The following is a 12,389-nucleotide window of genomic DNA, read 5'->3' as shown; positions in this document are numbered from 1 at the left end:
TTATTAAAGAGAAGCTCAAATTTATCGTATTTCTTTCCACATTTCTTCAAAGCTTTTACGTTGACGTCCTTCTCCCCCACTTCAGCTTTGCCCGGTAGATTATAGACTCCTGGAAAACACAGAGCACATTGTGAAGCCCACAGCAAAAGCTGACTCAGTGATCTTTCCCATTTAAGTTCATGGAACAGGAGGTTAGCCTTAAAATACTTCTGCCAAAAAATAGTGCTGCTCTAATGGAACTGGTGCCCGTTTTATTAGCTGTTGCTGTGTCCTCTAACTTAGTTTTTTAAAAAATGTAGCCTAGTGGTTCCTTAATGCTCTGGCAAGGAGAGCTTTCGTATGCTGGAATAATTCTGATTTTTCTATAAGAAGCATTTGGCGTTAAATCTGCAGATCTTGGGAGAAAGGCTCTGTCTTAGGCATGGTTCATGTCACTACTAACAGCGGCTCCTGTCCTTAAAGGATTTCAGATCACGCATATTGAAGTCCTGGGAGCCGCTGTATGGGAGGGAATAGGCCTTGCTTATGACATGAATGTTGTCATATGGGTATGTCTTTACGGATTCAGGTCCACCTGTGGTCCTGTAGATCAATCTTTCTCTCCCCCATGGGACTTGCCAGCTTGCATTGGGATCTACAGAAAACCATCCTCCAGCTTTCTGCTGGGGACTGTTTCAGCTTCTGGAAGGAGGGAGGATTTGTCTTGGAGCTGCTAGACCTAGTTCCTATTTGGAGCATCTCCCTAGGTCTTCCACGCTTTGTGGTGCTGGAGGGATGCATCACTGCTCTTTTCAGGAGAGGGGGTGGAAGTGGTGCTGGGTGGATCCCTTTGGAGCAGGCATGGAGCAATAGAGGGATGAGAAGCCTGACTTATTACTCCCACCATCCTTACTACCTGGAACAGATCCATTCATGACGTTGGAGCAGGTGGGTGTCAAGATGTGTTCCATGTGCATGAGTGTGATGCTGGTAACATGTATGAAACTGGGTGCAAACACAGCAGCAACGCAGGACTAACCAGCGTAATGAGGTGCTGCTAGAAAGAGGAAAGTGAATCTCATCAAGTTCCTTTGTTCTCCATAAAGTACTCACTGACAATTTGGGGCAATATTCCAGGGAGGAAAGTGTGGTTTTGAGAGGGGAGGCTGGACAGAGAGCCATGCTTCACATGACATAGTGTGGGAACTAGGGGTGTCTGTCATACCCGGAGTAACACTCGAGTGCCTTTTTCCACCAGGGAATTAAGAAGTTATGCAGACTCAGCCTACTTTCATTAATGGATTTAAAAACAGGTTTTGGCAGAAGGCAGCCAAAGCACATCAGGAAGGGAACAGAAAATATTCTTCCTGAGTCCAGTAGCCTGGAAACTGCCTCTCACTACTCAATCACACCAGCAAGTGACAAAATGCTGGTTCTCACTGTTAGTCTGAACTCTTCTCATTTTTCTCCCTCCCCCCACATCCATCGTGCATAGGCCTATTTATTAGCAAAATTTAAAGCCACAGGCATAAGACTATTATGGGAATCCCCCTAGGTCTCCTGCCAGGAGGAGGCCACATGTTTGCATTAAAAGGTACTTACCAAGCAGCTGAATTTAGTCTCTTGATTGCCTTGGCTACAGCTCCAGATACTTACTCATATTTCTTCCTTTTAACCCTTATTTCTTCTCCAGTCTGATTTGCGTTTTTGATAGGTGATTATTATTGCTGAAAGAGCTGACAGCTCTGGTTGTCTCAAGTGCTGCCGAAGTCCTGATGCTTGTTGTAATGCACACAGGTTGGTTTTGAATATTTGGAAAGACAGGCAGTAGAAAACGTGCACAGTACGATACACTTGCCTGTGCTGGTGCGAATGGGAGTGGTGCGTGCTGCTCTGCTGGAGCAGGACCTGTCTGGTCCCAGAGGACCCTAAGGCCACAGGGCGTCCTAGATCTCAATGGGGAGCCCTTCTAGTTGTGAAACCTGGAGCAAAGAAACACCAACAGCAACTAGACAGCTCCTTCTGTAGGCGTTGATAGCATTTCCCAGCTTTGTCTTCAGAGCTGGTTTCTAACCCTCCACATCTGGGGCGATTACCCTCTCAGCTTGTCATTCTCCCAGGTGGGCTTCCCTAGTGCCCGTGCACCTGCATGGAGCCCTACATCAGTGACCCCAGCTTCTGGGTTTGCTTCTCACAGCAGGTGCCTCTTACTAAATTCATCTTTTAGTGTGTGATCTGTGACTTGTTTGAGTTCAAAGGAGAAGCTTGTCAGCATCAAACCCAAACCCAGGCTGTCAATGTGTAAATGCCTTCATCCTCTACTGGAAGCTTGTAGGGACACTCGGACAGTTGCTCAGGATGTCTCAGTTAATCCATGTTCAAAGCTCAGATAACTCTCAGTACTTCAAGGCTTGTTGATGGGAAGAATATTCTACCGTGATGGATGATAGGAGTCCTGGTGGAAAGCCTCACTAAGGTTTCAACAACTAGTGAATATTGGGATTGAATGAATTTCATAAAGGGCCTTATTTTAATGCCTTAATAATTGATAGAGACAGAATTCTTTGTGGTTGTAGCTGCAATTTGGCAGGTTGTAACAGGGCGTCACTGTTTCCATACAATGCCAGGGCTGGTTTATCCTATTTTTACTACGAGTAGATGTAAGCTGTGAAAGTTGTTTTTCTAACGTGCTGTGACTCTTGCTTGCTTCCCCACCCTCAGACTCGCATCTGTATACTTCAGAATAGTAAGAGGAAGAGAGCAGAGAAAGAACAAAGGCTTGTAATGCAAATGGAAGGAAACTAGGGAAATTCAGGAGGAAATGGACAGTGAGAAATACGAAAAGATCCAGCTGCGCTGGATGCATGGGGCATGAGTGCACAGGGATACTTTCTGCTTGGTGTTCAGAGCTCAAGACCTGCATTGTGGAGCTGAACTTTCCTTTGAGTCAGTGACCTATTCAGGCACCTAACAATGTCCATTATGTACAGTCAGCTTGTTTATGCCCAGTGCTGGGGTTTCTTACCTCTCTTCACGTACAATAAAACAATATCCTACTTGGCCAGACCGAGATAGATTTTGCTGTGCAAGGGCTTGACCGTCAGTTTTCAGCAAGCATCTTGTAACTTAAAGATTTCAGAACAACTATAATGATAAGAAGATCAGGGAGAACATCTGGTGATGAAAACGCTATTCTTGGTTGACTGATGGCAACTGTCTCCCTTCTTTGAAGAATGGGATTGAAAAAAGAGGTCGCAAGAGGTGGATCCCTGCCTTTCTGGGGTTGTAGTGATTAAATTGGCCGCCTGAAGTAAAAGGTAAATCCAGAATAGTGTTGAGGCTTGGTGGCAGCGTGAGAACAGCCTGCCAGTAATGCTTATGCATCACTGCAGGGTGAAAGGTGAAGTCCAGGGAGCTGGAGGAGAACACCTCTGCTGTGGAGAAGCAAGCGGTACTGCTGCAGCTTACGTTCTTGCTGCAGAATAGGTGGGGCTGTCAGCCCACGTGAGGGCTCTGCTTAGATTTGCTCTACAGCTGCAGAGAAACCAGCTGGCCCAGGTTTAACGTACAAGGGGATCCCCCGAGAGGCTTTGTATGCTCTCTGTGGAGTTTGAGGCAGCAGCAGCAGAAGTGCTCCACAAAGAGATATTCCCTGTGGCCTCAGGCAACCCACGATTTTAGCAGTGTGACTTGGAAACAGCTTCCATCTCCACTACAAAATACAATATAAGTTGTCATTGGATGACGTGCTCGCTCTGATTAATGTGAGACCCAAAGTACAACTTTTGGGTTAGGAAGAATTCTGTATGACATGACTTGACCTTAGCCTGTAGTTTTCTGTATGAGGCCATCACTCTCAGTTGAGGGAGGTGCTCTTTAACCCAGCCCACCGAGAAGCAACCATAAGCAGTGAGTGAAAGAGCTGGAAATAAGGTATATGTTTCATGGTGAAAGTAATTTGGGTATTGGGGCAAGTCTGTGCAGGCAATGATGCTTTCTCCTTCTATTTAAAGAGAGAAAGCATTTTGGCAACTTGCGTGTTCCATCTTACACGCTTGTTTAACCACTGCTTATTCAGTTAGAGCCACTTAGCAGCTTTTAATGCATTTCTTTAGGGAGAAAGAATGAATTCTACACGTTCAGGAAAACATCTGTCATCATTCAGAGCAGAAACTGTGGTTAACACGGTCCCTGGAGCGTGTGGGATAGCTCCAGTTCCTTACTGCCACTGTGCAGCACTGTCAGAATTAGCGAGGTGGGAGTTGGTCTCTTCTCCCTGGTAGCCAGTGACAGGAGAAGGGGAAATGGCCTCAATATGTACCAGGGAAGATTTTGGTTGGATATTAGGAAGAATTTCTTTACTAAAAGGGTTGTCCAGAGTTGGAACAAGCTGCCCAGGGGGGTGGTTGAGTCACCATCCCTGGAGATGTTTAAAAGACAAGTAGATGTCGTACCTGGGGATATGGTCTGGTGGGGGACTTAGCAGACTGGAGCAATGGTTGGACTCAGTGATCTTAAAGGTCTTTTCCAACCGAAACTGTTCTATGATTCTGTGGTCAGAGAGCAGAGCTGGCTGTAAAAAGTGAAGAAGGTCGTTGAACAACATTGCTCCACTTGCAGAAAAATCTAGCGGTGCCTCTTTGAAGCCTCGAATATTTGTGCAGCACATGACACAAGAAGTGGTTTTATTCATGTTTGGTCTCAGGAGATTGTGTTGCTTTGCAAGCTGAGCCCCTTTAAGAGTTTGAAGTTGGGCACCCCAAAAGCTGGACTTCAGCAGGCGCTTCTGGAAGCTGTCAGCCTGAGCTGTGTTTTCCCGACTCATATCCTTGCAGTAAGAACTGAGGAATGGAGCATTTAAATAGAAAAAAAACAGAAGCTCCGGTGCCACTAGATAATGTCAATCTTGTTGTTGCTTTTAATATTCATTGCCAGGCATGGGGATCAAACTTTGTCAGTTTTAAGTTAAGCAACCCTTAGTCCTAGTCAGCTTCTGTCTGTGTACATGAAAGGGATGGCTGAGCCCACAGCTGCTAAAAGCATCTCTCTATTACTTATATTTCACTAGGTATTTAAAGATGAGGTCAGGGCGTAGAGGATGAAAGGGGTTTTTTTCTTTATCTTTTCATAAGAAACTTGTATTTGCAGATATGAAAAAGAGCAAAGAAGGATCTAACGTGCTCCTCTTTTCCCTGCTGCTTCCTTGGAGCGGGGTATGGGCAGGGGAATGCGTGGAGATCCTGCAGGGAATAAAACCATGTCCTTATTGGTCTGTTGCTTACCACAGCCCTGCCCTAGTTCCCAAAATTGATGGGTAAGGATGTGCTTTGTTGGAGTTCTCATGACATAGCCTTGCTTGCAATGCAGGAGACTGAGCAATGTACGTGGGAATTAAATATATGAGGCTTTGTATGCTATAAACGTGAACAACAAAGGGAGGAGGAGGATCTCTTCTCTGTGCCTGTAATCCGAGAAGCTTTGAAAGATTCCTGTAGGCACTTGCTTCTGGCTGTCTCCACTATCAAACCCTTTTGGGGAAAGGAAGTCTTCATTAGCTGTGTGGCGCTCCAGCCTTTCTCTCAAAACATAACCATCCCAGAGTTCTCGGGGGAATTATCTGGCAAAACCAGGGAGGACCAGGTTAACATTGTCCTAAACTAAAAAAAGAAGGAAGCAGGGGAGAAGAGTTTGGACAAGGGCTTCCAGCTGTTTTTGTTTTAAAATGTGGGAACCAGGGAAGAAAGGCATGAATCCCTGTATAAAGCAAACCCAGCAGCTTTAAGGTCCCCTTCAAGGCACATACATGTGGCAGGAACAAAGATGGTCCCTTTGCTGTAGCTCACACCAGCGCGTGCTCAGGAGAAGGGTATGAGTGGCTCCCACACAACTTTCTCAAGGGCAGCCTGAAACAGTACGTAACGTCCTCCTGCCAGCCGCTCATCTTCACATCGGCAGGTTGAAACAAGCGGTGGAGTTGCTTCGAGGTGAGGTGGTTGTGTATGGCATAACAGACTGAACTGACGCCTTGGGACACTTGCTTTGTTAGCAGCTTAACTGGACAGAGAAAGCTCTGCCGTTGTGAGCAACGGAGGAGAGCTGAGCACACCAGACCCAGCACCCTCTGTATCCCCAGATACGTGATGTGGGTGAGGAGGACATGAGAAGCTTCGGCCCAAACCGAGGCAGTGTGTCTGCGTGGTGGAGGGTGGTTGAAGTGCCAGGCAGACCCAGGCGCAACGCCGCTTTGGGAACACTGAGTGAATCTGTGCATCCTGCTGCTGGGTTGGGTTTTGCAGGCTTGGGTTTTCTGTGTGGCTCTGGGTGCAGCCACACCATGAGTGGTGAAGGCCTTGGGGAAACCCTGCAGCTTAAAGTGCCCTTTGTTACTTGCCTGATTTTGCATTTGGGTTGTATGCTACCTGTACGTACAGCTTGGCTGTGCCGTGGAAATGCCAGTAACTCAGCTGCGTGCCTAATCCAGATCAGGGGGGTTTGTTGGTGTGCATTGATTCCTTTGCTTTTTTATCTTATCTGCTTGCAACAGCCTCAGGGCCTGAAGGCAAGGAGTGCAAGGTGAAGAGGAGCTGATCCCAGTAGTTGTGGGTAACTTGTAGCCAGTACCCATCAGCCTTCCCTTAGCCCTACCTCCAAGTTTGCTGTGAGACTTCATCTCTCCGTACAGCTGTTTCTCCCCCATCATCCCAGAGCGTGCTTCAGTCACAGCCATGGAGGGCTGAGGGATTATGCCTGTCCTCTTCTGAAGTGCAGCTTCACTCCTTGCAATGGTTTAATCCTAAGAGTTAATAACTCTGAGTCACCTTTCCTGATATAAGCCATCATGACCTGTAACTGTGGTCCCTCTGCTCATGTGTTCGTGCCTCAACAGTCTTTTGCTTCTCCTGATGTTTGGTGTTTCGTGCCTTCATTTCAACCAAATTTGCAAGGTCGGGAAGCCAGCAGGGAAATTATGCCTCAAACTTAAAGCAGATAAACACTGCTTTCTGAAATGGTTACTTGGGATTGTACCAACTCAGACTTTCCCATCTGCTCTGTTCTCCACAGGGTTGAATGTGGCAGTGTCTGCTCAGGTAAGCATCACCCCAGCTGGGAGATGTTCCTGCAGGATTTTGCTATGACGGAGAAGAAAATTGAAGGGATTTTTTGTTCATAACATAAGAATCCTGCTTCGAAGCTGTGCCTTTAGGCATATATATAAATGGAAAGAGCTGTCAGTATTTCTTCTGTCAGAATTTGTTCTTCTTGTTGCAGCATTCAGGCCGAGGCTACACTCTGAAAAATGATCATCTCTAGGGGCAGCTTCACTCCACAGCCTTTTGCCATTCAGAATTGGCCGTGTTTAGCTCTGCTGCTGAAAAAGCGTGTTCAGGCAGTCTTGCTTTGCTTTTATTACCTCTGTGCAGAGTCAGCATGACAATGATAAGAGGAGAAAGTAAACTTCAATTTCTCCTTGCACATTGTCACCAGACTGGCTGTCAGGCTTTGGGCATCTTTGTGTTCTCCCTGCTTTTGAAGGCAGGACAACATTAAATCAGAGTCCCCAGGGTAGGTTTCAGCCTGCAGAGATGTTTGTGGTAACCCACAAGCTAGGAGGAACTCTAATTTGACATGCAGACACTTTTGCGTTGCCTCTCTGCTGTGTCCGTGGGTTGTTTGTGCTGCATCAGTGGAGCTTTTTTCTGAAATCTCTGGAGTTTCTGTCCTGCCAACACTGCTGTGCCGGCATCGGACAGTGTTCATACCCTGCTTTGTCCTGCTTCTCACTGGTATAGCCTTGTTCTTCTGCAGCATGCCCCATCCTGGACGTGTTCAGGGGACAGGTTGGATGGGGGGCTCGGAGCAACCAGATCCAGGGAAAGTGTCCCTGCCCAGGGCAAGGAATTGGAACTGGATGGTTCTGAGGACCCTTCCACAGCCCAAACCCATTCCATGTTCTATGATATGACATTGCACTGCACCTCCTCCAGCACAGAGGATTTTAGAGGGTCATTCATGTGGTCCATCATCACAACATGGTCATTCAGAGTCCACAGACAGTTCAAGCCTGCAGTCTCCCTGCTGAAACCCTTAAACAGGGACTCAGTGATGAGCACTGATTTGGTGGCATAACCCTTTCCATCAGACTGTCCAGGCTGTGGATCACAGCTCTCCTCTACTCTTAACCAGCTGGCACAAGTCTCTTGTTGCAAATCCCAAGTCCTCCAGTGTGACGTTTGGTAGATTGTGGGAAGAGGCGATGCTAGCTTTGAATGAACCGCCAAGTCTTTAAATGTTTGGCAAATTTTCCTCCTAGTGCACAAGTCCTGGGGGGAAAGCGCTCAGGTGAGAACCTCAGTTTCTGCCTCTTAATGGCCAGAAGGAAAGGACAGCCGCTCTGGTTGGCTTCACCTGAGGCTTACACACTAGGAGGCAAATTAGTACTGTTTCTAATTTTCTTACTTTTCCACAATGTCTAGGTTTTAATCAAACCTTGACTGGCAGAGGTGCGGAGGCTGACTCACGGCTTTTGAACGCCGTCACTGGCAGCTCGAGAGGAGAGCTCCCATGTGCTCTTGGTTACACCGATGTCTGTGTGCCTATGAAATCTGGGCGTGTGCTCCGGTTCTCAGCACTGGTTGTTACCACCATGTGATGGATGGAGGTGGCCTGCCCCCAGCTGCAATCTGGCTGGTGCTAAGGCATCAACGCTATGCAAATCTGCCTTGAGTTAGCTGTTTCCTATTCCCAGCTGTATGGCGGGGCATGCGAGGTTTAGGTATTCGGATCTGCAAGGGGAGTCACTGCTGGAGGGTTGTAATTCACCCTGGCTTAATTACGTGCTCAGAGACGAGGCTTGGTATTGAAAAAATTGGGGGTTTCTATTGGCTTCTGAGTCCATCCAGTCCCTCTCCAATCTAAAAATCATGCTTTTTATCAAGAATGTCCTGTCCTGGAAAAAATTGCTGGTGACTTTTAGGGGCATCCCAGTCATCGTTAGATGGGCTGAAAGAGCGGATCAGCTGGCTTGATTTAATTGCAGAAGTAGAGGAAAGCTGATGGTGGTGTGGGTTTTCCATCTGCAGTGATCTTTAGCTCAGAAGAGCACATCTCTTCTAATTGACTATTAAATGAGATTGCTCGCTGAGGTGCACCGTCTTGCCATTTCAATCCTTTAAGGAATAAGTCTCTGATCAGCTGCACATAGGGCTATTAAATATAATCTGCCTAATGACTGGAGGGCTTTGACCTTCTGCTATTAAGGCGTCAATGTTTTGGGTTACAAACCAAACCTTCGGGGTGGGGGGGCTGAGCAGGGGTGGATTTTTTCTGAAATGGTAATGTTCCAAACAACAAAGCCTGCGTTTAATCTCAAAGTGAGACTTGGAAGCAGCACAGAGTCAGCCTAGAGATAAGTCTCTTTTAGCTCAAGATTTCTAGGATTACATACATGTTAGCGCACGTCTGGACCACCGGTTAGACACCTACCTGGCCACAGATCCTTTGTCCTATTTGCTGTGCATGCAAATAAAGTGTGTTTGCGTGTGTTTATCCAGTTTGGAAAAAATCTACGCCCTGAGGATTTGAGATTCCCTTTGTGTTATGAAATAGGCCATGCTGAGAGCCAGCTGAAGTAACGCTCGCTGCCTGCTTTGCAGAGACACTGCAGGCTCCGGGAAGGTTTTGGAGCTGATGCGCGTGATGTTGGAGGAAGCACTGTTTGTCCTATTGGTTCAGGAGGATTCCCACTGCCATTTTAGAGAGCTCTGCTGGCTGACTCCAGAGGGAATCCCAACCCAGGTCTGAAAGACAGCAGCAGCTTGGGGTCACAGTCAGAAAGGGCTGGGCGAAAGGAGGGGCTAGCTGCAAACAGAGGCAGGCTTGCTCTTTCCCTCTTCAAACCCTGCTCTGTTTTGTTGGCTCAGCCAGTCCCTGGCACCATCCTCCACAAACAGGGATGTAGAGGAGGAATGCTCCTTGTCTTGGGAGGCTCAGGGCACCCTCCTCGAGGCGTGGGGAAGGCACAGATTATTTGGATGCATTCTGTTCTTCCCCCACCCCAGCTGGTTGATATACATCATCCTAAAGCCTTAATATCACCTAGCGATTGACACAGCAAGCTGGAAATGGGAAGGGGGACAAGACTTACGCTTGCTCTGCTGCTTTAGAGTAAATGCTGCAGGAGCAGTTGGGATTTCATTGCCGATATTAAACTGGCGTGTGGGGAGAGAAGGGAGAATGTGGTTAATGGGGAACACCTGCCTCTGACAAATGCCCAGACCACTAGAGACCCCACAGTAATTTTGTAAATCACAAGCAGGTTTTCAGCCTTCCCAGCAATGCACGCTTCTAAACGCGAGCCGTCAAATGGACTAAATTACCAATCCAGCAGAGTAGAGGTGGTCTGAGACCAGGGTTTAGTACGTGGTGTGTAGTTCACTGCTCTCCATCTCTTTGTTATTCTGACCTGACAAATAATGCGGCCTCTTGTTTGTGTTACACTAAAATATATTGTAGGAAGGCCGTTTAAACAGGGTCTTTCTGACCTGTCACGCAGCGTGTACCGGCGGGAGAGAGGGCTTCTGTGGGCAGCAGCACTGCGAAGTAACTGGGATGCTGTGAGTAATGAGTGGTGCCCAGGGCCTCAATATCCTGCCTGTTTTCCCTGCCTGTCTCTTCCTTTCTCGTTCCAGACACTTATAATCAGGGAATATTGAAGGTTTGTTGTATTGCTCATCATTAAACCTCAAAGCAAGGATGAGCCATGGGAACAATGTATTCCTGCTGTAGCCTGAAGTGAAAGTAAAGCTGCTTCTGCTGCTCATCCCGCTGAGATGAGTCAAGTTGCCTCTTCTTTCTAAGGTGACATTACAGGATGCCTGTCTGCAGACTTTGGCCTTTTATTTGGGAGGGGAGTGGAGGGAGGTGGTTTCCTTTGCAGCAGCAAACGCAAAATAGGCTTTTAATAAAGCTTAAATTCTGCAGCTGCTGGCTAAGTTAAAAAAAGAAGTGCTGGCATGAGCCTTTTCCAGCTCTGCCATGACCCAGGGATGTGAGCCATCCCTTCTGTTCTTTTTGCCTTTATGCCACTTTCTTGGATGAAATTAATGGAAGAGTTTCTTCCCTTGGCAAGGCTTCACCCTGCGTGGGCTTTTCTACTCACTGAGATGGTTTAGGTTGGGAAGGGAAGGAAAAGAGTCTCAGAAGGAGAAATGCTGTAGCAGAGACATTCTGGTGGGGGCTGTCACTTTTTATTGGCTATAAATCGACTCCTTGGGTCTCTACAGACCCTGAAGAGAACTAGAAATTCAAAATACAAGAGATAAGAAAAGGGGGAACAACTTTGTATATGATACAACAAACCTTTCCACCGAGGTGCATGAGTGGATCCAGCTGAGCACTGCTAGAGATCAGAGAGCAGGCCCGCTGAAGCACCAGGCTACAGTCCAGATATGGACGAGAACGCTTTAGCCACATATTCCAGTCATTGAGGCAGATGAGGGAATTGCTTTGTTCCTGCGGGAAGTTTCCTGTTTCATGCTGGTCTCCTGGGATATTCAGCGTGACCTCCTTGCTGTTTGCAGAGCCTGGTTCTGGTACTGGAGAGCCCTGTGATGTCGTTTGCAGTCAGGGGGCGATGCACAGCTCCTGGCTGCTCCAGCTTCCCAACAAGCACAAGCTGGTTTAGGTGGACTTCGGTGAAGTGTTATCCCTGCTTCTTCCCTGTTATTCCTACCTCTTCCTTCCCTTCAGATGTATTTTTCTCCCCCTTTGCTAACAGTAGCCTCTGAAATGCATCAGAATTATTGCAGGCAGATTCTCCACTGGAAACCACCCAATGTTTTGGAGCAGCTTGAGGCATCTGGCTGGACAGGAGAGGGCTCCGAATACCCTTGTAACTGGGTAAGCTGAGCATCATTCAACACACTGAGGTATGTGCTTTAGGGTATCCTGAGGCAGCTCCTACATAGACCCTGACAGCCTTGACCCTTGATGCCATTGTCACAGATTGAGTCAAAGAAAAGGAGGAGTTGTGCTATGGGTAAGACTCAGTCTCATCTCTCTTGACAAGGAGTCTTCTCCTGGAGCTGAGAGCAGGCAGGGTGGTGGTGGAGGACCAGTCTCCGGTAGCATGGCTCACTGAGTACCACATTCTGTGGAGGCTTTCGCTGGTCCTTATCTGGGAGTATCATGAAGAAACTGGTGCCCGGAAGCAGAATCTGAAGCAAAGAGACAAAGTTTCACCAGGAGATCTCATTTGTAATTAATAAACCCAAACCCAACACAACCTGCTAGAGGGGGGACAAGGTTTACAGGGTTGCTCGACAGGCCTGGTCAAAGGGAATTTAGCTGGCCTGGGCCAGGCACAGAAATAGCTGAAAACTGGGCTGGGCAGAGACAGAGTAAAGGAGCAT

The 12,389-nt window shown here is 47.5% G+C and overlaps 1 protein-coding gene across 2 annotated transcripts in view; it reads left to right on the top strand.

The window, feature by feature from the left end:
* CFDP1 (craniofacial development protein 1) overlaps positions 1-12,389 on the top strand; it is a 70,281-nt gene that overhangs the window by 33,977 nt on the left and 23,915 nt on the right. Inside the window, exon 6 of one of the 2 annotated variants that reach the window (XM_054078840.1) lies at positions 7,042-7,185. The exons of the other annotated variant lie outside the window; for it this stretch is intronic. Coding sequence (XP_053934815.1) covers positions 7,042-7,150 — 109 coding nt within the window. The 3' untranslated portion in view covers positions 7,151-7,185. Of the gene's footprint in view, positions 1-7,041; positions 7,186-12,389 lie in introns of those variants that run through there. 2 annotated transcript variants of the gene reach the window in all.

Source organism: Cuculus canorus, chromosome 13, assembly GCF_017976375.1.
Source record: "Cuculus canorus isolate bCucCan1 chromosome 13, bCucCan1.pri, whole genome shotgun sequence".
In the NCBI taxonomy this organism is placed as follows: Eukaryota; Metazoa; Chordata; class Aves; order Cuculiformes; family Cuculidae; genus Cuculus; species Cuculus canorus.
This window is presented reverse-complemented; position numbering and strand designations above follow the sequence as displayed.